Source organism: Melozone crissalis, unplaced genomic scaffold (genome assembly GCF_028551555.1).
Source record: "Melozone crissalis strain CALT ecotype California unplaced genomic scaffold, PUWL_Pcris_2 ptg000029l_1, whole genome shotgun sequence".
Lineage (NCBI taxonomy): Eukaryota > Metazoa > Chordata > Aves > Passeriformes > Passerellidae > Melozone > Melozone crissalis.
In genome coordinates this window covers 22,459,972-22,487,346 of record NW_026535807.1, presented here as the reverse complement: position 1 = coordinate 22,487,346, position 27,375 = coordinate 22,459,972, and the positions used below count along the sequence as shown (strand labels likewise).

The 27,375-nt window shown below is 41.8% G+C and overlaps 1 protein-coding gene across 1 annotated transcript in view; it reads left to right on the top strand.

Moving 5' to 3' along the window:
* The window catches only part of FGD3 (FYVE, RhoGEF and PH domain containing 3), a 95,055-nt gene that overhangs the window by 59,108 nt on the left and 8,572 nt on the right, over nucleotides 1-27,375 (top strand). Inside the window, 13 exon segments of the mRNA XM_054281184.1 lie at nucleotides 2,598-2,687; nucleotides 3,891-4,027; nucleotides 5,302-5,458; nucleotides 9,355-9,493; nucleotides 10,288-10,346; nucleotides 11,893-12,039; nucleotides 12,707-12,799; nucleotides 14,695-14,774; nucleotides 15,160-15,190; nucleotides 15,678-15,779; nucleotides 19,725-19,787; nucleotides 24,104-24,226; nucleotides 26,508-26,660. Coding sequence (XP_054137159.1) covers nucleotides 2,598-2,687; nucleotides 3,891-4,027; nucleotides 5,302-5,458; nucleotides 9,355-9,493; nucleotides 10,288-10,346; nucleotides 11,893-12,039; nucleotides 12,707-12,799; nucleotides 14,695-14,774; nucleotides 15,160-15,190; nucleotides 15,678-15,779; nucleotides 19,725-19,787; nucleotides 24,104-24,226; nucleotides 26,508-26,660 — 1,374 coding nt within the window.

The window sequence follows — 27,375 nt, the reverse complement described above, 5'->3', positions numbered from 1 at the left end:
TGTTGTGAAGTCAACACCTCCCTCTTCAATTTTCTCATCTTTCTTGTCACCCCACCAGCCACACTGTTCTGTCCAGCCTTTGCAGTAGGTGTAAGGTTCTAGGGAATGACTGCACAGGAGATGCTGTGGCTTGTGGCAAGCAGTCACTCAGCAAGAACACTGCACAAGGCAGAGCATAATCTCAATTTGCAGGTTTGTTTTACTTTTCCTTTAGAAACATGGACCATGAAATATCTTGCTCCTAGTGAATGATGGCTTGGGCTTTGTTAAAGCTATCCCACCATGGCACAAAATGAAGTTAGAAGAATGGGACTGCCTCACGTTTAATTAATCTATAGTTTCATTTAAAATGTTATGCCCATTGAAAGGCAAATATGTTGCAAATTTGTCTGAAAAATGTGCCTACCTCTCTGCTTAGCAGAGAGAGCAACTGAAGATAGAGTCACTGTAAAACTGAGCTCAAGCTGAGTCTATTAAGCCCTTGTTTGGTATTTAAGCAGATGCCAGCAAGTTTTTCTTGAAATATAAGCTGAATTGCAGATGGTGAAGGTCAGGAGCTAAAAAACTACCTGTGCTATGTAAAGATTTACTTCTGAGTACCAATGTATTTGGTTGGCAATAAGTATTTTTCCAATTCTGAATTCAAACAACTCAAAGGATGCTCTTGGTGACTGGCATGCCAGCTGGTTACATCAGTGCCTTTCATTTGAGCACTCCTTTGTGCCCAGCAACACCAGTAGATAAATTCTTTCTCAGTAAGAGATCCTTGTAGTTACTGGGTTTGACTGGGCCAGCAGAGCACTGCAGTGTAAACTGTAATAAGATGTATTTGCTTGGAACAATTTCAAGACTTATTGTGCTGTGGTTTGTTTTGTTTTTCACTTCCTCTAAATATTAATATATAGTGAACAGAGCACGATGTTGTGTAGCATGTTGAAAGAGTGTAAAAGAGTATTTGACTTGGAATAATTTGAGAGGCGGGGCAGATAGAGTCCCTGTCAGAACTTCATGTTTGCCTATATTCAGATTTGTGCCTGGATTGCTTCAAAGAAAGTCTGATGTTGCTTCAAATAAAGGAAAGCTATTTACTTTCCTTCAATAATACTTACATCATGGAGCTATGAGTACTTCATGCCAAGTGGCACCTCATTCCATGTGGGATAATTGTGGGTCTGATTTGTTGGAGTTCATGGCTTTCTTTGAAAAACCGTTGAAGTTTTCAGTTGTACTGCAGCTTGTCTGAATCTCTGTGGAGGGCTGGTGTTTAAATTTTTCTCATCAACTTTATTTGGAAACAAAACACGGTAATGTTGAAGAAGCTTAAAGAGAGCCTTTATTTGATGTTTTCCAACAATCTGATGGTGGCTCACAGGGTTATATCTACAAGTCCTTGCCCCAAATGTGAGCACCAGAGACAGACATTTGGGGTCGAGCAGTGCTACTGGTGACAGGCCCAGGTACTTCCTGAACTGGCAATTGCCCCATGTGTTTAATAGACTTCAGCTAAATTTTTCCTCTGTGGATATTTCTGGTTCTTTTGTGAACCTGTGTGAAGGTTACTGCCAGCAATGTTGTGCTTCTTGAGGAAGCAGCACCTTGGTGATTTTATTTGATGCCCTTCAGTTTTCCCATAGAAATAGTGATTAATTGCACCCAGTCAATGTTCTGCATTCCAGGAATCGTTAATGCACCTCTTACCTTCAGTGCATTTGTCTTTTTCTGGATCCAGCCCAGTATAGTTTCCCTACATTTGATCATCCTTTCTGCCCATTTTCCATGCTTGTATTCCTGAACACAAGCCAGCCAACACTGTTTTGGACTGGTTTCATTATATGTAGGCATGGTGTTTAAAGTCTAACACTTTAAAAGATTGTTGGGAAGCTCAAACCTGTATTCTAGTAATTCAGGTATTACTAAGCACTTAGGGAGTGAAGGGTCTATGTAGCTTTTGGCTGAACAGTGCCTAAAATCAGTGCTTTAAAACTGTATTTAGAGTTTTTAAGTAGTCCTTTCTCTCTCTCTCTTTTTTTTTTTTTTTTAATGAGCTTAATGAAAGGCTTCACTGAGTAATTTGGGTTACCTTGATGAAAATTCTTTCCAGGGAACTGGCCTGTGTATAAAGCTGCACAAAAATCTTAGAAATATGCCATAGAGAGTAATGCTGTGCTAGCAAGAGTAGAAATCTGGCCAAACAGCCTGATTTCTAGTTTTCATTTTAGTTACAGGACCTGAATCCAAAAACGAGAACAGTTTATTTACAATCTATTGCCTTGTTTTTCAAATTAACTAGACTTATTTCCAGGTTTAGAGGATGTTTCTGGTTCTTTTTATAAAGCCGTAATGAACTCAAGTGATGTCCTGACCAGACACTGATTGCATTACTAATTGCTCTTTCAGAAAACAGCATTAAAATATCTCTGGAGCAAAGTGATCTTTTGAGAGATGTGGGGCAGATTCTGGAATGTGTTAACCTCTTTCACTCCAGGCTCCTCTGCTGGTAGGATTTAGGCCACTGGCAAAATGAAAAACAGAACAGTTAGTGGAACTTAAGTGTGGAAGTGCAGATGGATTGTGTCATTTGTAACTCTTTTTTTCAGTGTACAGAGCCCCAAAAGCTATTCAACATCGCCAATGAGCTGCTCCACACAGAAGAAGCGTATGTTAAAAGACTCCATCTCTTGGACCAGGTAATTCCATTCTGAATTAACTCTCCTTTCTTTTCAGTGAGCAGCAATGATGTCTCCTGTCCACTGCCTAAGCTGTAGCTCAGTACAAATGCTGTGTGTAGGTGGAAGATGGAGTTTGCCTGTCAGGCTGTGTGCCGTGGATCCCAGATGTGAGCTTTGAGCAAGAGGGTTCTCTGAAAGGAAACAGAGGATTGGGATGGCAGAAAGGGAAATGGGAAAGCAGCAGTCCAAGACACAGACACTGCCAGCATTCGGTTCCTCCCTGGGAGTATGGGGAGAGGAAATCACAGGGATAATGAAAGCACTAAGAAATGATGAAATCTGTGATTGCTCTTTGATGTGCAAGAAGTTGAAGTTTTACTAAAATCGGGCCACATGTGTTAGCCCTGAGCCTACAACAAACTATTTTTTTACCAGTCTGTTTTGTAATTGTTGCCCATCATGTTTACACATGGGGATGAAGTGAAACTGGTGTGATGAGTCTGAACTTTCTTCCCCATAGACTTTGAGTTGACGCTACACAATTCAGACATTTCTATAATTACCTCAAAGAAAAAAAACATGAATATGCAAGAAAGAAATAAAAATGAGGATGAGACATATTTCTAGCAAAGTGCTTTTTAAAAATGAGTAGAAGAAAAAAAATAAAAAACTGTCACCTGGCAAGAAATACTGTTAGAAGCTGTAACTTGGAGAATGCTTCACTCTACAACTCTTGGAGCTGTATGAAAGACTTACAGTGCTTGTATTAGATTAACAGAAACTTTTTCTGGACCATAGAAATCTAGGGAATGTCTTTTCGTTTTGTTCCGTGTAGTGTAATTTTTCCTACTGAGAAAAACCCAATCACATTATTTATTTTGCTTTGTGTAAATAGCAGTAAATGCTTTTCAGGGACTGAATGATGTTTGCAGCTTGCACTCAAATATGAGATGTCTGATCTTCCCAGTCATTTCAATCTTTTTTGAATTATAGCTCAGATTTCCTAGTTTTTTCAATGGCCTATAGTGATAAATCTAACTCTGGGTGACAGTCCGCTTAAATTTTGTGAACCTCCTTAAGACTCCAAGGAGTGGCTACCAGGGGTGAAAATCTGCAGCTCTGTTCTAAGCAGTCAGCTTTGCAAAATTGCAATCTAAAATCAGCATGTCTAGGACTGTTTTTCGTTAAAAAATGTTGGTACTGTCTTGTTGCCTTCTGCAGGTTTTTTGCACTAAATTGTCCGAAGCAGGGATCTCATCTGAAGTGATAACAGGCATCTTCTCAAATATTTCTTCCATCTATTGTTTCCATGGACAATTTCTTCTTCCTGAGCTCAAAACAAGAATTACACAAGAATGGTAGGTAGCTGTCACTACAATTATTTAAAAAATACATTTTCAAGAAACTGTTGCAACCATAAGGCCTAGTCTAAGTCCAAATTTTTTATTGTTTAATGCAGTAGTTACATTAGTTATTTACTAACTCTCAAACATTTCTGACTTAAGGAGTAGGCCTGAGCACTCAAAACTTCCAGAATACACTGTGAACATTTTTATAGTTGGAAGTATTACCAGAGCTGTTTTCCTTACTGCATTCCTACTCTCCTATTATTGCAGTACTATGAAATTACAGTACTAGGAAGGAATAAAATTGCTTCTTTTGGCCCCATAGCTGAAATAAATATTTTTGAATACCATTTAAAATTTGGCTGCTTTAATGAGGTTGAAGGTAGAACTTATTGGTTTTAGAGGTCTTTTCCAACCCTAATGATTCTGTGATGCTGTAAGCTGTAGATAAGGCAGAAACACAGTGATAGGTGGAAAGGTTAATTGCAAGTCAGACCTAGGAAATCCAATTTGAGGGGACACACTGGGTGCATGGTGTCCTGCAGTGGCAGGTGCAGATAGTGCTGACCTTTGCAGGTCCCCTGATTGATCAAGACAAGACCAGGGTTTGCCTCTGTCTTGGCTGAGTCCAGTCTTCACACGTTTGTCAGTGAGCAGAAGGAGTAAATGAGTCCCAGCACCTCTGTGCCTGACTTGCACTTGCAGGGACAGCTGTAACAGAGGAGAGGAAAACTGCAGAGTCTGGGAGTCAGAGGAGGATAGAAGCTTGTCAACTGGCTAAAGAGGGGCTTGCAAGCAGACTGGGGGAGAATGGCTGGCTCTCTGCCTGGCCATGTCTTTGGCAGAGAGAGATTTGTGGCTACTGCTGCTCCAGCCTGGGGTTACTAGCCCCTAGGGATTACCCTGTTGAACTGAGCCATCTCTTTGCATTAAAACCAATTCAGATGTTTGGCTGTGGTGGAAGAGATTATTTTTAATAAGTAAAAGTTTCCCACAAGATTTTGTGTTGGGCAGAAGTTCTTTTAATGATGTATAGTCAGTCTGCTTTTCACTTAAGAGAGTGAGGGGGGAAATGTCATCCCTTTTACAACAGGATTCATGTTTGAAGTTTCATCTAGGATATTGCATAGATTACCATAAACTGAACTTAGCCTGTCTTGATTGCACATATGTGTAAATGCTTCTGCATGTGGGAGACAACTGTGGAAATCTTACAGCTGTGTTTTCTCTCTGAAGATACCATTCATTTCCAGAGATTTCAGTACTTCCCTGTCTCTTTACCACAGGAGCGTCAATCCACGGCTAGGAGATATCCTGCAGAAACTTGCTCCTTTTCTGAAAATGTATGGAGAGTATGTAAAGAACTTTGACAGGGCAATGGACATAGTGAACACATGTATGCAGCGGTCCTCTCCCTTCAAAGATGTTGTTCAGAATATACAGGTAAGTTTTTAATTCACATAATAGGACTGGGAGATTGTAATGGTTTAGGAATGATACTCCCCAGTTTAGAGACTCCAAAACCACACTACTACTCCTTTGTTTTCTCCCACTTCCCTTTTCCCCTCCTCCGGGAGTATCTGAAGAGGAGAGCTGGAGGCCCAAAAAGCAAAAATCATGGGTTGAGGTAAGAACAATTTACTGGAAACAATGAGATAAGAAAACAAACAGTAAGAGCAACAATATTAATAATAAAAATAAAGGTGTACCAAAAAGAGAGTGCAGAGTTCAATCCAGCTGCAGCTACTCACCGAAACCACTCCCTCCAGTCAGGACCAGCATCACCCAAACTGCTCCATGTGCCACACTTGCTCCACCATAAGGAACCTTCTCTGAAATGAAACCCTCTCTTCCAGCCTGGCAATGACCTGAGGTGTTATCCACTAACACTGAGGCCCTGGCCACACCCCTCCTGGCTACTGGAAAAAATTAACGCTCTGCTGGCTAGAACCAGGAGTGAGAGATCCTCAGTTAATTCAGTGTATTTATTTGTTTCCCAGTTAATGACACACATTGTCAAGATAATAAGACATACTAAAATTGCACAATTTTAGTAGCGTTCCTTTCTTCTCTTTTTCTGGTACACAGATTTCACACACAGCTTTTATTCCACTCAAACTTTTTTTTTTTTTTTAATATGGCTTTAAACTTACAGAGGCCAGGGTTAAATGAGATATTGGAAAGTAATTCTTCCCTGTGAAGGTGGTGAGGCCCTGACACAGGCTGCCCAAAGAAGCTGTGGCTGCCCCTGGATCCGTGGAAATGTTCAAGACCAGGCTGGATGGGGCTTGGAGCAACTTGGGACTGTGGATGAGGGTTGGGCTGGATGGTCTTCAAGGTCCCTTCCAACCCAAACTATTCCATGATTCTGTGGTTTAAGAAGAGTATCAGATCACAGAATGAAACTTCACCCTTGGCCCAGTAATTCTGACTCTTTTAAATTTGTCTTCCTCATTTCTAACTTTTTTTTTTTTATTATTAAATACAGTTTCATTCTGAGGTGGGTGTGCTTAGGTTTGGATATTTTACTAACAGCATCTGCTGTTTGTCTGGTTTTTCTGAGGCTTCCAAAGTGGCAAGCAGCTCTCAGGATCACAGCTCCACAGGAGAATGCTTGAGTTGGATTTTCATGTGTTTTCTCATAATTGCACAAAAAGCTGTGCAGGGAGAGGGGAAGAGCTCTGGTTATGCTGGTGTATCCATAAAACTGTTCTATCCTGCTCGTCCCCTGGGCCAGCTGAATGGATGCAGGCTCCAGGATGCTCATAAGCATCTCTCTGGCAGTCTTTGGAAGGCAGATACCATCCTTTGGGAAGGAAGGGCTGGCAAGGAGTGGGTTAAGCTGAACAGGGAGCACAGCTGCCTGCCCTAAATGGGAGGACTGTGCCTGGGCCAGCTGTCAGGAATCAAGTAATCCCCTGGCAAGCTGGGAGAGGAGAGGCCCTGAGTGGAGGTTTAGGGCTGTGTCAGAGACTCAAAACAGAAGTTTGGAGAAACAAGGACTGGGGGAGGTCCTTTCCTGCCACGCTACTGCTCCACAGGACCTTTTCTTACCCTTTTTTGCCTGTACCCATCCTGCTCCCACTAAGGCACACACACCAGCACTGTGTTTTGCTGTCCTCAGCCAGTGGCAAGCCATGGCTTTCTGCAGGGTAATCCATTTGGGACTGTTTTCCCTACAGCACAGGCAACTCCCTTCTCTAAAAGTCACCTGTCTCTTCCCACCAAGGAGCTTCCAACATAAGTGATGTATATCACCTGTTGATCTACACCGGTTGCAGACCATGGGCAGCTCTGCTGTTGCTTGAGCAGAGCTCTTGCCAGGCAGTGTGGGCACTGGTGATGCAGGCAGGAGATGCGCCTCGGAAGCCTGCTGCTGACAGAATTGCACTGCAGGTTATTTAGTCACACCTACACAGCACCTTTTGCTCTGTTGCTCGGTGATTATAGCTGCAGGAGGCAGAGATTGGACCCAGAATGCTTAGTCCACTTATTTGACATATCTCTGCACTATCAAAAGCCACTGATAGTTTTCAACATACCAGTTGAAGTATGTTGTGATCCTTCAGGGATGCACTGTCTGCCTAAGCTGCTAATGGAATAGTGTATATATAATATACAGCATTAGGCATTCACTGTTACTAATTATGTTAAATTAGGGAAAGCAGAAAACAAAAATCAAATGTTACTAATAAGTTGATGACTGTGACTTACCAAATTCAGTCCTTTGAATTTCTGGAAAGATAGCTAATATTTTTCTCTCAGACATTTATCCCATTATCTCCAGTCTTGCTGTGAGAATGGAGCGAGTCAGCAGTGTGGTGTGGGCTGGAATATTTATGAGGAAATTGCAGATGCTTGAAAGAAGTTCCTTTCTCTGAGAAATACACAGTGAGATTAACATGGTTATAGAGAGGTTGTTTACATGAGAGCAGACCACATTAGTGGGCTGATGTAAAAATAATGCTGTGTAGAAGAGCTTGTGTGTGTCTGTGGTTAACATGCTGCTGTGGAGTCAGATTACATCACTAGCAGAAACTTCCTGTGTGCTTTAAAGCAAGTTACTGGTTCTTACTGAGATTCTCATCTCTCCTCTTTTAAATGAAAATATTCTTTTGCTTCACGGGATCCTATGAAAACAAGTACACTGCAATACTCAGTGCCATTGTAAACAGAGCACATTGGTGCCTTATTGGATGATGTTTTGTGTAACCAGACTCAAATCTCCTCCCCTTCTTGGCCAAGTGAAAAAGAAGCAGAATTTGAGAGAGCTCTGCCTTTCAAAGCTGATGTGTGAGCAGTGTGCCTACTGCTCATACAGTGAGCTCTGGCAAGCAGTACATTCCTGGGGGCATTGTGATTTCAGGAAGTTGGGAGAACAATGCTGCACAGAGCCATGGATGGGAAAAGCTTTTCTGAGCCTTCTGGAAGAAGATAGTTGCATATCAGCAGAAAATGCCCAACATGGGATGAAGATTCACATAAAAGCTGCCAGCTCTGTTATCTGCTATCAGGCTCTCCAGCTCTGGAGAGGCTGGATCGTAGGCCAGTGATTGAGGCTGAACAAGGCCAAGTGCCAGGTCCTGTCCTTGGGTCACAACACCCCCTCAGCTCCAGGCTGAGCCAGAGGGCCTGGCAAGGCGCTGGGGGTGCTGTGGCAGTGGCTGAACAGGAGCCCAGGTGGGTAGGAAGGACCAGGGCACCTTGGGCTGCTCAGCACTGGCGTGGCAGCAGGGCCAGGGCAGTGCCCACCCCTGTGCTGGACATGCTGGGGTCAGTTTTGAGCCCCTCACAACAAGGAAGAGCTGCAGGGGCTGGAGTGTGTCCAGAGAAGGGAACGGAGCTGGGAAGGGGCTCAGCCTGGAGAAAAGGAGGCCCAGGGGGGACCTCTGGGCTCTGCACAACTCCCTGACAGGAAGAGGCAGATGTGGGGTAGGCTGGGCTCTGCTTCAAACGAACAAGAGACAGGACAAAAGGAAATTTGTGCCAGGGGAAGGTTTAGATTGGATATTAGGAAATATTTCTTGATGGAGAGGGTTGTCCAGCCCTGGCTCAGGCTGCCCAGGGCAGTGATGGAACCACTATCCCTGGAGGGATTTAAAAGACATGCAGATGTGGCGCTTGGGGACTTGATTTAGTTGGCCTTGGCAGTGTTAGGCTTATGTTTGGACTCGATCATCTCAGTCTTTTCCAACCTAATGAGTTTGTCAAACTATGATGGCTTGAGAAGCTTCTGTACACTCTTCTAGCTGTATGTGAATGGTCATTTTTCATTCTGTTATACACCAAAGGCAGAAAAAAATTCAAACCCTCCTGTTCTTGCTTTCTCTCCATTACAGAAACAGGAGGTGTGTGGAAACCTGACTTTGCAGCATCATATGCTTGAACCAGTGCAAAGGATTCCTCGTTATGAGCTTCTCCTGAAGGACTACTTAAAGAAACTTCCAGAAGAATCTCCAGACAGGAAAGATGCTGAAAGTACATGTAAACGCCTCTCTGTCTAAAAGCACAATGAAATCCTGGGCAGTTTTTCTATTTGTGTTCAGATACTTACAGCCAGGACTATGGTAGAAATGGAGATTTGAATTAATCAAATTATTACCAAGCAAAGGGATTTTGAATGCTTTTGGAGTTGAGAAGAAAAGGGTTGGAATACCTGCTCTAGGAATGAAAGCAGCTTTGGCAAACAAACAGTGACAATATGTTGAAGTTTGCTGTAGTAGAACATCTAACTTTTTTGTTTACTCCATTGTGTGGCTAAGGACAAAGACAGGAAGACATCCTTGCAGTAGCCAGAGGAAGAAAGGAAGAATGGTTTTAAATTTGTATTGAATTTAAATGTGTATTTCTTGCCAAGAAAACCAGATAGACTCTGTTTATATGGTGAAACAGGAGAAGTGGACTTCTCTTGATTACAAGGAGTTTTTGCTCGCAACCAAAAGAGTGTCCATATCACCATAAGCTGGCAATCCCTGTTTTAGGAAAACAATCTTAAAAATATGCTTGAGAAGACTTAAGTGAAACTTGACTTTTAATAGGTGATTCCTAGAAAGTGAGGGTTCTTTGTCACTGTGTGCTTTGGCTCATCTAGATTTTTAGGAGAGAAGGATGAAACATAGATCAGTTGAACAGGCAGAACTGATTGTGTCCATAATTGCTTATGTATCATCAATTTTGAAGGAAAAACTACTCAGAGAGGTGAACGTGTCTCCCAAGGTGCTATTAAAAGATACAATCTAGAGAACGCATAACTCTTGGTACCTTTATTGCAGAGTCACTGGAGCTGATATCAACAGCAGCAAACCATTCCAATGCAGCCATCCGGAAGATGGTGAGTAGCAATTCCAGAACGGAATTGTGATCTGACTGAAACACTTGGCTCAGCTGAGGGCCTCCCGTTGCAACAGGCTCAGCATGGTAACTGGAGAGGAAATCTGCCTGTCACTCAGGCTTTAAACATGTGTTGGATGTCTGAGTCCTTTTTATTGCAACTGCAGTTTTCTGTGGCTTGTTTGGCTTAAATTCCACCTCCCTCATTCCTAAGGACCCAATGAGTTGAAAAAGGAAGTCTTCATAAAACTCGTTATTTGCTTGTCCTTGAGAAGTGTTGGAAGTATTCCAATTAGACCCATTCACAAGGTGTCCTTGCAGATTTTCACACTGTTTTTTTAGTCCTACAGTTCTTCAACAGAATGAAGGTTGCTTTGATTTGATTTTGGCCCATCTTAAGTGCACAGAATGTGCGTTTTGCATGCATCAGTAGCTTCAGAAAGCTGTGCTTCAAAAGCTGGGCAGTCAGATGTGGAGATTTTGGACACTAGCACAGGTTTTACATATAGAAGAACTAGTGCATTACTGTTAAAGTAAATGGGCTTTACAGCTGCAGATGTTATCCCTTTGGTGCACCCAGGTGTCTCAGGATATTTTGTATAAAACAGACCTGAAATGCTGTGTATCTGGCTTAGGTCCAAGGTTTATGTTCACTTCTCTATCAGACCATTACTTCCTCTCTCAGCTGGTGGGGACACCATGAGACCATGTTTCCTGTGGCTGCTATGGGGAAGTAGCCAGCTGATGTCTGTGTATTTCCAGTATGTCTGAAAGCATAGTTAGGAAACCATCTGTTTCTATTTGAGTCTGGCATGTTCTCTTGATAAGGATATATTTTGGTGGAAATTTTTCTGGTTTTGGGCCTCTTAACTCCTGGGAGCTTTGTACAGTATCTCTGCAGATATCAGGAATATGAAACAACTCGTTGGCTCATTGGTTTCTGTGTCGGTTGCTTTTTCTGTTAGTACACAAGAACACATTGGAAAAGGCTGTTATAATAATTTTGCTGCTTGAGGTCCAAGCCAGACGGAAAGGAAAGTAAATGCTGTAGCAATATCCCCAAAAGTTAGTGGAGGGTTGAATTAATTGTTGGCCGCTTACTCTTGTTGTGGTGCAGTAGAAGAAATAAATCACGCTTCCATTATTTGGTAGCGTACAGGTCTCCAGCTTGGCCAGTGATTTTATTGGACATTGCTTTTAAAGTTCCAAAGATTAATATTTGGACTTGATGATCTTAGAGATTTATTTCAACCTTTATGATTCTATAATACATATTTAGTGTTGAATAGTAATAGTTTAAAAGTATCAAATAAATTTATCTCAAAGTGTCATTAAATGGTACAATCCAAGTATAACTAATCCAGTATGACTAATCCAGAGTGGGGAATAGCACTGAACAATATGCAATGCGTTTCAATATAAATGCAAAGCTATAAGACTGTTTTCTTTCAACTTACATACATTTACCACAGAAATTAAAGAGTGGAAAATAGACTACATGGAATAATTTTTTTTTAATTTAAATTGCTCGATGTTTGTACTGGCAGGAAAAGATGCACAAACTTTTGGAAGTCTATGAGCGCCTGGGTGGTGAAGAGGATATTGTTAACCCAGCCAATGAGCTCATTAAAGAAGGACAAATTCAGAAACTTTCAGCAAAGAATGGCACAGCACAGGATAGGTATTTATTCCTGGTGAGTGTTTCAGCTGCTATATTATTTTCAGGGCTGTGCTCAGGTTGGATGGGCCTTAGAGCACACTGGTCTAGTGGAAGGGATCCCTACTCATGGCAGCCAGTGGAAGGAGATAGGCTTTAAGGTCCCTTCCAACCCAAGCCATCCTTTGAATCTATGATTCTGTGGTATGTTTACATCTTCCCAAGCTTAAAGACAAAAAGCATTCACCAGCTGAGCCCAGCTACTCCTTCTGAGCAGCAGTTTTCTCTTGCAGTTTTTTCCTCAAGGATTTCCTTCTTTCTTTCATGCTGTGCCTTTACTGGCCCAAAGGGGTCTTTTCCATCTCCCTCCTCAGAGGCTGAGTTTTTGCAGAGTGCCACAGGAGGTGGTTTCCAGCCAAACCACCTTGCTGCAGGAGATGGCCAGCTCTCACTGGCACTGGGAGAAGAGCTCTCGTGCTTTCAAGGCAGTCCAATTCAGAGGGAGGGGCAGAAGGGAGAAGTGACTGGCTGAGGTGTTTCTGTGTGCCCACTTCTCTCAGTAATGATCCATCAGTCTCACTTTCACCTTAAATCTCTTCTTGAGAGCTGTCTCTTGGAGTAAAACACACCAGAGCCCTAAACCTTCACAGTGCAGGCTGTGTCTAGCATGTAACTGCCTAAGTTAAACTCTTGCCTCATTGCAGTTTAACAGCATGGTGCTGTACTGTGTGCCAAAACTGAGGCTGATCGGCCAGAAGTTCAGTGTCCGAGAGAAGATGGACATTGCAGGACTGCAGGTTTGCATCTCTTCTTTCCTCTTTTTTTAATGTTCTTGATAGCTTTGGATCCCTGCTGAATCTAAATACATAACATTGTATGAATGTAAAAATATAGTAGAATTCTAAAACCCAGCTTTGGATCACTCTGGATCAATGCAGTTTTTCCATGACAAGAAAGACCTTAGGGTTCTGGAGTGTGTCCAGAGAAGCACAACAGAGCTGGGGAAGGGTCTGGAGCACAAATCTGATGAGGGAGCTGGGGGGATTCTGGAGATAAGGAGCAAGACCTTCTCGCTTTCTACAACTGCCTGAAAGATGGGTGTAGCCAGGTGAGGGTTGGCCTCTTCTAACGTGTGACAGGATGAGAGGAAGCGGCCTCAGGTTGCACTGGGGGAGGCTTAGGTTGGATATTAGGGAATATTTCTTCACTGAAATGGTTTTCCAGACCTGGCACAGGTTGCCCAGGGAAGAAGTGGAGTCACCATCTCTGGAAGTGTTCGAAAAAACATGTGGATATGGCACTTGAGAGCATGGTTTTGTGGTGAATGTGATGGTGCTGTTTTCATGGTTGGACTTGAGGATCTTAAAGTTCTTTTCCAATGTTAGTGATTCTATGATTTTATCTCTTTTTGGATTTTTTTGGTTGGTTGGTGTTATGAACCAGTTTAACACAGAAGACCAAAGTAAACTAAGCCTCTGAATAAAATGGATCAAACCCAGAAAGGTTCAAAATGTACCCCAAAACGTGATTAAAACCAAATGAAGTTCGATGTTGGTGCCAAAAAAAAAGTTATATATTTTATTTAATAGTAAAAGAGGCAAAGAGAAAGAGAAAATAAGGACAGAAATAGAAAAAGAGGTGTGCATGGGTGGGGAGAAAGGGAGAAGGTGACACCAGTTGGGTGGAAACATATCACCCTTCCCAGGGTCCCAACAACATCTCATTGCTCCCCTCCATCTGCTCTTCTTGGTGGTGAGGGTCCCACTGCCACCTGTTGCTGGAAAGTGTGGAATCCAGGGGATTGAGAAAGTGGTTTGGGCCAGGTGGGAGCACCCACATGCCTCCCCTGAGTAGGGCACATTTGACACTGTCCTTTGCAACACTATGGATCTGTTGCATCATCTGTGGTGCAGGGTCTGGGGACCCCTTTGTAGGGGGGTGTTTGATGGACCACGACTCTGCTGTCCTTCATGTGGATGCGGTTTCTGCCAGGGTGAAGGAGCCCAGAGCTGAGCTCCTCTGCACAGCGGAGGATGGCTGTTCACTGCTCGAATCAGAGGCTTTTTCATCACACACCCAAAACCTCTCCTCCCCCCAGCCTTTGGTGTGAGGGTCTGTTCCAGCCTGGCAGCTGATAGCCCTGGGGCTGTGACTTCCACCCTGAAGGTGCTAAGCTTGATCTCTCTCTGAATGTGTTCTTCTCCCCTAAGTCACTTTATCTTATCTTCATCAATGAGCAGTGTAGGGCTCCATTCAGGGTTTTGGTGGTTTTCTCTGCATCTTTTGTACAGTTTTGCTATAACAAGCAAAAGTCTTTCATGAAGATGTTTAAGACATAAATTATAACATTTCAGTCTCTGACAGCTGGGCTTTTGAAATTTTTATAAGAATCATTCAAAAAGGGAGCATAGTAATGGTGACTGTGTGACATGTTTGGATTGAGAGCCTTACCTTGTTCCCTGGCTGGCACACCTCCCCCTACTGCCATAGGTGTCTGATTGGTGATACAGACACGCGAGTTTTGCAACAAGACGAGTAACTATGGAAACAGTCCCTTATTTTTTCTACTACTATACTTTATTCCAAATGATCTTTTTGACTAAGCATTTCTAAGAATGACTGTATTTGTAAGTCATTAAAAATGTTGGAAAGACAAGTTCAATGAGTGAAAAAGCTGATGTGCTTTTTACAGGTCCAAGAAATTGCCAAGCAAAATGTGGCTCATACATTTTCCATAACAGGAAAAAAGAGATCATTGGAACTGCAAGCCAGGTATGATACTTGTTCTGTCTTTGAAGGTTTGTGAAATTGATCTACAGGCTGTGCTAGTGTGACAGAGCTTTAAATTACGAGGTGAGCAGCAGAGGTGGGTAACAGATATGTAAGAGAATGTTGGCCCTAAGTCCAAGTGTGTTGATTGCCTTTATTGAATGCAGTGTTTATAGTAGTGCTTGTAGGGTCCGCTGTGTCAACAATTCAAGGATTTTTGGAATTTGGTAATAATTGCTGTGAATAATTATCAATAATGTTTTTTAAATAGTGGGTAGCAAAGCTAAAAATCTAATGGATATAAAGCTGTGAAGCTGTGAATTGAATTTACTGAAAATGTTTTAAGTAGAACAATGATGTTTTCTGTATTTTGCTTTTGTTTTAACAGGACAGAAGAGGAGAAGAGGGAATGGATTCATGTTAGTACAAAGCACCAATGATAAGGAGGGCAATCACCATGCAGGCAGCAGTTGAAATCATCATTTTGGGGTTCTGAATTAATGTGGCTGTGCAGGGAAGCTGGGTGGGCCAGTGTGGTGGAGTTGCTCATGGAGAAGTGTGGAGCTCAGTCAGGGTCCTGGTGCGGACCAGCTGGCCCCAGAAAGTATCTGGGGGCTCCAGCTGGGCTCCCCTTCCCTGCATTCCTCAAGCTCACCATGAGAAGAGACTGAGGCACCAGACCTTGTATATTCTTCCAGTTTGACTTGTAGAAATACTGTCTGATGGCAGTCTTAGTTTTTAACTGAAACAATAATGGGTTTAACACCACCACTTAAGGCTTTTAAGTTTCCCTTTCATTTATAGAAGTGTAAGGGTTTTTCACCAAATGGTAATCCTACCGATCTTCCTATGAGAGAAATTTTTTTTTTGTGATGCTTCTTATCTTTGTTGACATCTTTGTCTCAGGTCATTCAAGCCACAATAGAAAAGCACAAACAGAACAGCGAGACCTTCAGAGCTTTCAATAGCTCTTTTTCACAAGAGGAGGAGCATCCTCCTGATTCCTCAGTAAGTACTTCAGTGCTTCGTTCTCCTTTGCCAGAACAGTTTTACCAGCAGTTGAGACTTGCACAGCTAACTTTAAAATAGTGGAGTCTTGTTCTGGATTTTTATATGACATTCCAGGGTAGTAATCTCCATTTCTCTGCCTTTCAAATGTGTATCAGTCACAGTTAGTCAGCCTTGCAGATACAGAATAAATTACCCAGGACAATTCAATTGCCTGAGACCCATCAGGCATGTTTTCCAGGCTGGTGGCTTTTTTTAGCAGAACAGGTATAATTCCTCAATGTTATAAGTGCTTAGCAGTCTGGAATGTTATTTGTGTCCCTGAGAGATATTATTCATTACTTTTCCCCATCTCATCAGAGATGCATTTTGGGATTATTTCTTTTATGTTATTTTATTATTATTTAAAATATTTTAAAGACTCGGAAGGAAAATTATGCATTTTAAAAGGATCTTGAAATACTGTTCTTCTAGATAGTAAATATATTTCAGAAAAATACTCTTCAACTGAATATGTAATATAGTCTTAAAAGTTTGTTGTTTCTCTACAGCCATAAGGTATCACTCTGTGTTTGCTAGGAATTTTGTTTTAGAAGTATTGACATCAGGACCGTATCTCTCCATTCAACTTGAAAATGATGGTGATAACCTTAGCACAGGCGTTTGCTACAAACTAAAGAGGAATGGGGCTTGAGAGAGCAAAATATTTAGGAATATCATATGGTGCTGCCTATGACTTTTATGACTTCACGTGGTGAATCTTGGAGCAGAGGGAGAGAAGGTCCATCTGCAGAGATTGAACTTTGGGAGCTTTTTATTTTCCCCATTCCCTGCCAACTAAATTGTTTGTTTGGGGTTCTTTTGTTTTGGTACCTAACCATTTTTGACATCTCTCCTTGGAGATTCAGGACTGATTTGGTGACTCAGATAAAAAATCTGGATTTTTTATCTGCCTGATTTTCCAGGGGCCTCAGGAGAGATGTTGGATATGCCTTTCCTCCCCACATAGTCAGATTGACAGTGAAGATCTTCTGAACACACTGTAGAGTCTAGAATACTGCTACTGATAGCTGCCAGCAATGAGCCATTTTCAGAATCTGGCGTAGTTTACTTATCCTGAACTATTCATCAGCTAAAAATACTTGGGGAAAAAAATAGAAAATAGTCAATTCATGCCCATATTTTTCAGTTAACTTATGGCTGCATTCACAGCCAGGCTGCATTCAGAGCCCAAATCACAAGCAAACTAATAAACACATTTCTTTCTATGGAATTAAAACACAGCGTCTGGTCAAGTTCATTATTATTACCTTACTTTGTAAATTCAATTTGATTATGCTTCTGTGTTCATGGTGTAGCCTCCTACTTATATTCTACTCTTCATAAAAGCCAAGCAGAGCAGGAGTCTGGTTTATCCCTGGCTGTGATATTAATGCAGTCTGTACTGTAATTTCTTAAATGCCAGAATACTAACCTGCCTTTTTAGGAGATTATCTTCTCTAGATAATCAGCTTTGAAACTGATGTCACAGCTAAATGTGACAGAAATTGCTGTCAGTTAAAACAGGTAAAGTATTTCTGTAAGGAAAACTGGACAAATACTGAGAACATTCTAACTGCAATACACTGCACTAGGTAGCATCCACCAGACATATCATCTATGGAACACTGGGCAGCAACTTTAGAGGGAAAAGTGACCCTTGTTTTTCTCTCAAGAAATGGATATGCACTCATGGATTCCTGTCTGGATCTGTAACAGCCACTAGAAATTAGCCTGTGCAAAAAGAGTCACATTGTTTTTTTCCCATCCTTGGCCATACATTTTCTCTGTTAGGGTGCTTAGGACTGGTTGCAGTTCATGACCAGTGCATGCAACTCTGAACATGCTTGTGTGGTAGCAGTAGTAATTTAAGAAGGGTTTTTAGAAAGCTTTAGGGTTCCTTTGTGGTTTAGTTCCTCATTTTTCACCTGCAGCATTTTCAGGTTGTGTGAGAGGTGTTTTTAAAACCATCTAAAAGTGTTCCCAAGGAAAAGGACCTCTTTCACCACTGCTTCCTCTCAGAAGAGTTGGAGGCACCTGGTGTGGTGATGGACCCAATTTGTGCAGTCTTGGAAGGCTGGCAAGGAAAGGTGTTGCAGAGAGCTGAGCTCTGTGGAAGTGACATCTCTAGGATCTGAGATTGAGAATGCTTCTGTTAGTTAAATCATGAATGTTAGATGCTGCTGTTTCTTTCCCCATAGAGCTGAGTGGTTCTGACAAACATGTCAATAACTGTATTGTTACCAGCTCTGAGACAGTGTGAGTGGTAATGGTAATGTAACAGGGAGAAGCCCTTTTGAAATATTTTCCAGGTAAGAGTAGAGGGTATTTGATTTTTAGCCCATTATTCCAAATAAACAAACAGACAAGGGGATCTCAATAGGCACCTAGAGTAATTTACTCTTTTCCCTAAATTTGCTGGGGGTTTTCTCAAGCTCTTCTTCAAATGTTGTTTTTCCTCCACATTTTTCTTTTTCCAAGTCCAGTCACAGCACAGAGATGTCATTTTACTAGGCAGAGTAAAACCCTGGGTTGATTAGGATTCCACTGAAAAGACCCCCCTTTGCAGAGGACTGAGGAACAGATGATGTGAACACCTCAGGGTTGCTGGGTTTTTGCAGAGGCAGAAATAGCTGGTTAGAGCTGAGTAGTGATGCTTCCCTTAATTCAATTGTATTCCCTTAGGAAGTGCTCTAGGGTGGGACAGCCCTGGTCCCAGGGGATGCATTTGCTCCTTTCCTTGTTCTAAAGAGTTGATTGATTGTATTAGAATATAAATAGACTCAATCAGGCATCAGAATGAATAGCTCTTCAATTTGGCCACTCAAACAGAGATTAAACCTTCTTGCTTTAAAATGAAATGAAGCCAGAGTGCCAAAATGCACTGGCCATTTGGATAATCTTGAAATAAGAGATGCTGTCTGATTGGCAAAGGAAGAATGACCTATGGGAATAACAGGAGAATTTATCATAAAGAATCTAATAGTTTGAAAACCTTGTGTAAACTAGCAAACTCCCTGTAAATTCATTTGCAGATAAGGTGGTTTTCCATTCTTTTTAGAATGTAGCCTGTGATTTTGGTACTCAATGTACAAAGCTTATTTGCACTTTATATCTATTGAATAGTATTGAATGTATATATATGGCTTACATATAGATATATGAATATTATATATTAACTCTATAGGAATATATATATATTGATATACAAACATCTATGTGTATTTAGTACATTTACATCTCCATAACTGTATAAATGGAGATGCCACTTCACATTTATTTAGGGATTGAAATGGATTACAAAGAAGAGAAACTTAACGGAGTGGTGTTTTAATAGAGTAAATTTTGTTCCTCTCAGAATCAAGTACCTTCACAGAGCTTTTGCTAGTGTGGCTGGCAGGCTCCAATAGAGCCAAAGTGTCCTTTAAACTTTGGCACTGGCTTTCTGCAGCCTGTAAGGGACAGGCACAGGTTGCACCCAAAGGAAGGTTGGCAGTTCAGTGCCATCTGTAAAATCATCCACATCACAGCCCACCCCATATTTGAGGATGGCTGAGCACATGTACATCTGGGGGTAGTGGAAGGTGTCCCTGCTCATGGCAGGGGGCTGGAACAAGATGAGCTGTAAGATCCCTTTCAACTCAAACCATTCTATGATTCTGTGATCTGATTCTATAAATTAAAGTGTGCTCACAAGCAAAGAATTGACGGGCTGAAAGCAAACTCTTTCTTTTCTCTTCCCCCCACCACCCCCACCTTGTTCCCTTCCCTTCCCTTCCCTTCCCTTCCCTTCCCTTCCCTTCCCTTCCCTTCCCTTCCCTTCCCTTCCCTTCCCTTCCCTTCCCTATATATTTGAGGAAGAATGTCCATGTTGAAGCTGTTCTGTGTCATTCTCTTTCTCCTCAGATAGCCAGCACCAGCTCAGTTGAATCAATGCCAGGAGCAGATGGTGGTGGTGCATTAGGAGGGGTGAGTAATTTGAAGCTAATACTTTAGTCAGAGCTGTGTTGGGAGGTGGGTTATGTTTATAGCAGGAAAAAATAATCATACTTCAATATAGGTTTTATAGAGTTTATATCCGGCTGTCTGTGGCCTCAGCTGTGCTGTCATTAGTTTCCTGGCTAAGTTATACCCACAGCTAGTTGCCATTTGCAGCATCAGGGAATTTGAATCCTGCTCAGATGCGTCACAAAAACCAGGAAATAAACTCTTCTACCAATGTGCTGGGTTAGAAAGTTGACGTTACTTTACTAACAGTGCTGGATGTGAGGGGGTTTCTCCTCAAAGCATGAATAGACTTCTTAGAGCAATATAACTCCTTTGGTAGTAGATACATGCTGCACACACATCAGAGTTGATTCCTTCAGTTTGTAGCACTGGGTTTGGAGAGGGGGAGATTTGTGTGGGCTTTTTTTGTTTGTTGTTTTTTGGCGATTTTTGGTGGGGTTTTTTTTGTTTGTTTGGCTTTATGTGCATGTATTTAAATTGTGATAGGGAGCTACACCGATTGAAGGGAGAAGGGCAAAAACATACCAGGAAATCCATCTGATTAATGCTGTTGCATTGTATAACTCAGGATTTCATTCCAGAACCACATTTTGAATAACACTTCTTCCACAGTATGCTTTCCATGTTTCTGCAGAGGAAGAGATGATAGTACTTTTGTATATCTCTGGCCTGTAAAACACTGGCTGCCACGGAAGCAAAATATACTTTCAAGATATTATTCATTTTGCTCAGTAAAATGGCTATAACTGCTGCTGAATCAAATCAAGGGTTCGAGTCCTTAATAAGGTCTATTTTTTATTGTTCTTATCTCTCTCTTCTAGAATAAAAGATTTTCAGGAAATGCGTAGGGTTAGTTGAATTTACTAAAAATTAGCCTCGACAAGAACACCCAACCACCAAAAATACCCTTACCTGTAGAGACATGCTGTAGGATGTTATGTATTAGCATGATGATTTTAGGAACTAAGGAGCCATTTAGCAGCACCTCCAGACCTCTGGCCAAGCTTGGAACCTTCTGGTAGAGTGCACAGTGTCAATGCAAAGCTGTTAAACAAGCCAGCAACCTGTCTATAAAAAAAACCAAGTTATAAGAGTTTGTGATTAGTGTGCTCCTTGCTGGTTAATTTTTTGTCTTCACTTAATATTTTCACTTAACAATTTTTACTTTATTTACAGTCAGTTTTGTGATTAGTGTTTTGTGCCTTATGTTGTAGATGCTGTATTTAGTGAACTACTTAGAAAAAAATATGTTTTAAAGTATTAAAAAAACCCCAAGCCTACATAAAAATTTTGGGTGGTCTTAAGTATATAGATTTTATTTGTAATTAAATAAAAAACTTGTATCCTTTTAGTTGATTATAAATTTTTGTGTCAGTGATTTACATATGATAGCATATCTTGATATGTTAAGTAATTTTCCTTCAATCATGTATTTAAAGAAAAATTTAATTCCTGACATAGAAAAAAAAAATGGAGTTGATCAAAAAGACAAAAACACCCCAAATTTTTTAGTATTGATTCTGGGCTCTAATTTTGCTAAAAATGAATAATATCAAGAGAATAATGAATAAAAATGTTAGTTGCAGCTTCAGAAAATATGAATTTTTGGTGCTGGCATCCCTTTAGTGCAGCTCAGTGAGAGCACAAGCAATACATTGTGTGGTCACTCGGTGGTAGTGGTGGCCAGCACACTGGGAGCTCCTTCCTGTGCTTCCCCAGCCTGCCTGAGAGGCTTCTGGCATTTTCTTCAGCATTCTCGTTCACGCTTGCATAACCAGACAATGAAGTCCTGCTGCAGGAAGGATCATCTGCTTGTCTATTGTGTCATGGTACCTCTTTGCTGAATTCTCTTGCTGCTCTGCACTGCTAGTGCAGGTTATGCTCAGACTTCTGTATGCAGGAGGACATGTGAGCCTGTGTTTAAAACGTCTTACACATAATCTTGCCAATATAATGTTGGCATGCAGAGAAACAAACTAAAAGATACAAAGTATAAAATCTGTTATATAATTTAAAATTATTTTTCACTTATAGTTAGCATTTCCAGAAACACTTGCTGATTGCAACCCCATTGTGGGCTGCTTCAGGTAGTTAATTTATAAATGAAAAATACACCTGTAAGAGAATAATGAGAAGGAAAAGAATTGAAACTGCTTTGTAGCTCATGTGTCTGCTCATGTTAGAGTCTCATCAGACTGTATTTATGGGTCACATGAACAACATTGGGGCTGAATTTCTACCTGCTAGCCCAGACAGAATGAAATACCTGGCACAGAGCAGCGGTGGCTGCCCCTGGATCCCTGGAAGTGCCCAAGGCCAGGCTGGACACTGGGGCTTGGAGCCACCTGGGCTAGTGGAAGGTGTCCCTGCCCAAGGCAGGGTGGGACTGGATGGACTTTAAGGTCGCTTCCACCCCAGACCATTCTGGGACTGCGTGATTCTCCGGCTGTATAGCAAGTAATAAATAATGCTAACAGCAGCCTCCTAAGCCCCCTGCTTTCCTTGTTGCTCCTACCAGCTTTTTGGTGATTCTCCCCTGCATTTCAGAAGCAAATGGAGGCTGCATAGTTCACTAAGTTCAAGATATCTGCTCACCTAAGAAGGCCTGCCACAGGCCTTCATCTTGCAGTCACATGAGTTGTACCTCTTGCTGGTATATATGCTATTTTTCCACCAAAATTTTAAAATTCAAGGAAACTGTCAAGATTTAGAGAGTTAAATGCAGTAGAGTAAAAGCAAATTAGCAGTCAAAACAGCCTAGTCTGAAAGAAGTAGATCCTGGCTCTGAACAAATTTTATGTGAGTGTTTTTTCCTGTCAGACTTAGCAGCTTCAAAACAGAGTTGGGTATATTGAGAAAGGTGAGCAATATGGCAATTATTCAAGCTCATTATTATCAAGATGCTGAAGCAAGGGTAGCTCTGTGTTAGCACCTCCTTTAAAAGGCATCAGCAGTAAATAAAGTAGCTTGTGTAATAAATGACACAGTTGCAAAGTGACTGTTGAATTTATCTAGGATGAACAATGTGAGTTACAATGCGTATCCTTGTTTGCTACAAAAGCCCCTTTGTTCAGACCACGTGTGATGAGTCTGTGGTAAAGTCACCTGAGCCATCACTGGGTGGCATGAGGGCACTGCCAGTGCAGGAAGGTCTCATCTTTTTCACAGGAATGGAAAGGGATTTTTTAAAAATTCTTTTTCAGTGTCAGTAGTTAAATAACATTTTGTTGAAAAAGTCTTTCTTTTATAATAGCTCTCTGGAATTTGCCAAGTAATAAAGACTTTTTCATTTTTATTATTTTTTTCTGCAGCTACAATGCAATGTTTAAAACTCTTCTGTTCTCACTGTATTCTGACAATGTTGAGAAATACTCTGAAATGTTGCTGCCATTCTTCAAACACTTAAAGACATCTTTATACGACGTGTTGTATTTTTGTGATCTACATGTTGGCATGTTAATCATGGAATCATGGAATGGTTTGGGATGAAAGGGACCCTAAAGATCATCTCGTTCCAACCTCCACCATGAGCAGGGTTGCTTTCCACTGGACCAGGTTGCTCAGAGATGAATCCAACCTGGCCTTAAACACGTCCAGGCATGGGAAGTCCAGTTTATGCTGGATCCAGTAATGCTATTCAATTTATCAGGAAATTGTGCAATAAGGTTTGCTGAGTGACTTTAGGTATTGGCTTGGATTTAGAGGCTAACCTTGCCTGGCCACCTAGACAGCAGGTCCCAGAGAGTGCAGGTCCCCAGCAGAGGTGTCCCTGCCTTCCTGAGGAGCCTTATGCTTCATCTTGTGCTGGGAGGGAGACTAAGAAAACTTCTAAATTAAGCATTTGAAGTTGGGTGGTGCCAAGTCCACTCCTAATACCATTTCCTTCTTCAGTCAAGCCATTTTCCCCCAAATCTTCACATCTCCTTCCCACCAAGAGAGGGAAGTTTACAGCGCACTCACAAAGTCAACCTTGAAAAAGGAAGGGATGAGTGCTGGAAGAGAAGTTTTCTTGAGATGCCCACCTTGGCCATTCCTCCACCTCTGTGCTGACAGACAGGGAGAGGAGATTTCTCCATGGTGGTAAGGAGATGAGTGGGCAGAAGGGGCTGAGACCACATTATGTCCTCCCGAGACGCCTGATGGTTGAGCCAGCCCTCCAGCTGAGGCAAGCAGCAGAGTCATGCAAATTCTTTCCCAAAATGGTGCGAACCCCAAAGAGGATCTACGAACAATGTTGCCATTATTTTTTAACCACATACTTGTACTTTTAATTTCAGAGTGATTCCTCTAGGAAATCTTCCAAATCCAAGCGAGACAAAGAGAAGCAGTCTTGTAAGAGCTGCAGCGAGAGCTTCAACTCCATCACAAAGAGGCGGCACCATTGTAAGCAGTGTGGGGCTGTAAGTATCCCGGCACGCTCAGCTCTTGGGTTTCTTCTGCAGAGACCATAGAAGACAATTTTTTGTTTTATCAGTACAGGGACTAAAAGACATCCTGGTTCATGGCAAGTCATTGACAGAGCAGGTTTTTCCACTTGCTTTACTCTCTGGATATCAGGGGGGAAAGCAGCAAACTGGTGCAAGGGTCCTAGTTTGTGCCGGTTTAAAGGCAAATTCAATGCCTCAGTGGACAGAAAGAAAGGTGGTGCTTTTTGTGGGGATGGGCGTATACCTGGGAAGGGAGTTGTAGTTTGCTTGCAGAAACAGTGGCCTTTAGACAGCCTCGCTTCACCCAGACAGCAGCTCTGCTAAAATGAACAGCTGAACATGCAATATTAAAGACGGTATTAAGCTATTAGAGAGCATCCAAAGGAGGGCAATGAAGATGGCAAAGTGGAGCCATGTGAGGAGCAGCTGAGGGCACTTCTTCTCTTTGGCCTGGAAAAGAGGAGGCTGAGGGGAGACTCACTGGGGTCAACAACTTTCTCTGAGGGGAAGAGGAGGGGCAGACTCTGATCTCTTTCTGTGATCTCTTTCTAGAACCCAAGGGGAAGGCCTGAAGTTGTGTCAGGGGAGGTTTAGGGTGGATGTTAGAAAGAGGTTCTTCCCCCAGAGAGTGGTCAGGCACTGAAACAGGCTCTGCAGGGAAGCAGTCAAAGCACCAAATCTGCCAGAGCTCCAGGAGAATTTGGAAAACGCTCTCAGGCACAGGTTGTGACGCTTGGGGATGCCCTCTGTGGGGCCTGGAGCTGGACTTGGTGATCCTCGTGGGTCCCTTCCCACTCAGCACACTCTGTGATTCTGCGTTTCTTTCCCTGAATAAATGTTGTGCAAAAGTGTTTTCCTCCTGCTTGAAAAACCAAAGAAAATCCATCCCAGAGCTGGGTTGCTGAAGGCCCTTAGCCACCTCCCCTAGAGCCATTTATCAGTGCCTGAATTCCCTTTTTGTTTTCTGTAAATCAACTATGGCCAAGATGAGATGGGTTTCTGCAAAATTATTTGAAACCTCATTCAGTGTTCCTAATGTAACTAAGAGTAATGTTATTTAAATAACGTTAGTAATTTGAAGTAGAGATAAATTTTCAGCTGCAGAGAGATCTAAATGTATAGTTAAGGTGTTAAAGGAAACCTCAGTCTTAGCAACTGAAATTAAATTGTGGAGGAGGCATTTCTACCCTAGAGTTGGGATTTTCAGTCTTCTGGGTTTGCTTTTATTAAATCATGAAATACATTTCTGGGGGTTTAAAATATCCCATTGCAAAGTCAGTGCCACTAAAGAAATGAAATAATGGCTTTCCCCCAGGAACAAAGAGATAAGAAGAAATACAAAATTAATGATTTATCATTAAACCGCCATTTTTTGTGCAATGCCTTGTGGTGTGACAATAGCATTCGAATTAAAGAAGTTAATTTTTCTGAAGGAAAGACTATCATGTTGCTAAAAATGCTGTCTTGCTTTTGTTTGGGTAACACTGCCTGAATTAAGGCAGTCTTCTTCATATAGTAAATAAAGTCTTACAGTGAACCATATAACAACATATGTGTGTGCTGTGGGTTTTTGGTTATTATTGTGCAGAAAGTCAGAATGGATGTCCATCAGGCTGACACCTGGGGACAGTTTGTCTCCCTGGAGCAGGTGTATTAGAGACAAATTTTTAGCATGAGAACAGGTTCTGGAGCTGAAGATCCAGCATTGTTTCCAAGCACTGGTTCCTTGGGCCCAATGTGCTATTGCGTGCTCTTGGCAGCTGGGACAGACAAATCACTTTTAATGGATAATATATTGGACTGTGTTCTTAAAATAGTTGGTGCTTTCTGGATTACTCAGTTCTCCAGGATGCCCTTGATTGATGAGGAATGTCAGCCACTTTCATTCTGAAAATGAGTCTTTCTTAGACCATTAAAAAGCACTAATTGCTTTGTCAACTTAAGCTCTTTTTGACTTATAAAAGCTTGTAAGAAAAGGCAAGAAAAGCAAACTTGCATGACGTTAGTCATACAGTATCTCCCCAAAGACATAAGTTTTCCTTAATTTGGTATTTTGGTATATGGCATGGGATCACAAGCACATTAATTATTAATGGAGGTAGATATAGTGAATATTCTATTGATCTCTCTATCTTACATTTACATTAGCTTTCATTGAATTTTGCTTTACTAACAACCACTCTGTAAGTCAATTTCTTAGATAAAGGATTGTGCTTTAAACATGGCACCATTAAACACCATCTGTCTGCTGCAGGTGATCTGTGCAAAATGCTCTGAGTTCAAGCCGCTTGCAGATAACAGCCGCCACAACCGCGTGTGTAAAGAGTGTTTCCTGCAGCTCCCTGCAAGCCCCTGCAGCCCTGCCGTGGAAGCAGCTGGGGAACAGAAGAAAAGACTAGCTGCAGAGGTACAGTCTTTGGCTAAGAAACCTTGTGAGACTCTCTCTTTTTTTAGTGTATTTAGTAAAAGCTAATCAAATTAGTTTTCTTTTCTGCTCCACCATGGTATTTAATCCTCTGACCTGTAAATCTTATTGAACACGCTTGTAGCCTGGATGCTGTTTGTAGATGGTAAGCATTCATCATAGGATGCTCATCACACATGGATGCATACAGGTTTGGCAGCTAAGCTTCAGCTTCCAAACTTACAAAAAAAAGGAAAACCCTCTGACTTCTTTTTATTATGGTGTATTTCCAATCTTGAGCAGTGCATAGTAACTTTTCAAAAAATAAGATCTGTTTTTTCACTTTTAATTCCACGTAGCAACTCTGTTGCTTGGGGGTTTTGACAGTTTTGTGCCTAAACACATCCAAGATCTCAGCAATAGGGTGGAGTAAAGCCACAAGCCCCCCTTGGCATGAGCTGCCAGGTCTGCAGAGTGCAGTAAAAGTTCTGGATCTGGAAGCTGACCCCATCAAAACCTTCAGATATGGTATCAGATAGGCAGGAGGTTGGAATGAGATGGTCTTTACAGTCCCCTCTGACCCCAGCCATTCTGTGATTCTGTGATATATGCTCCAGCTGTGACTACAGATTGTGAGCTCTTTATGGGTGCCAATACAGTCTGTGATATCTCATGACAAACTTTGCAGCACTATTTCAGTGCAAACCTGCACCTACAC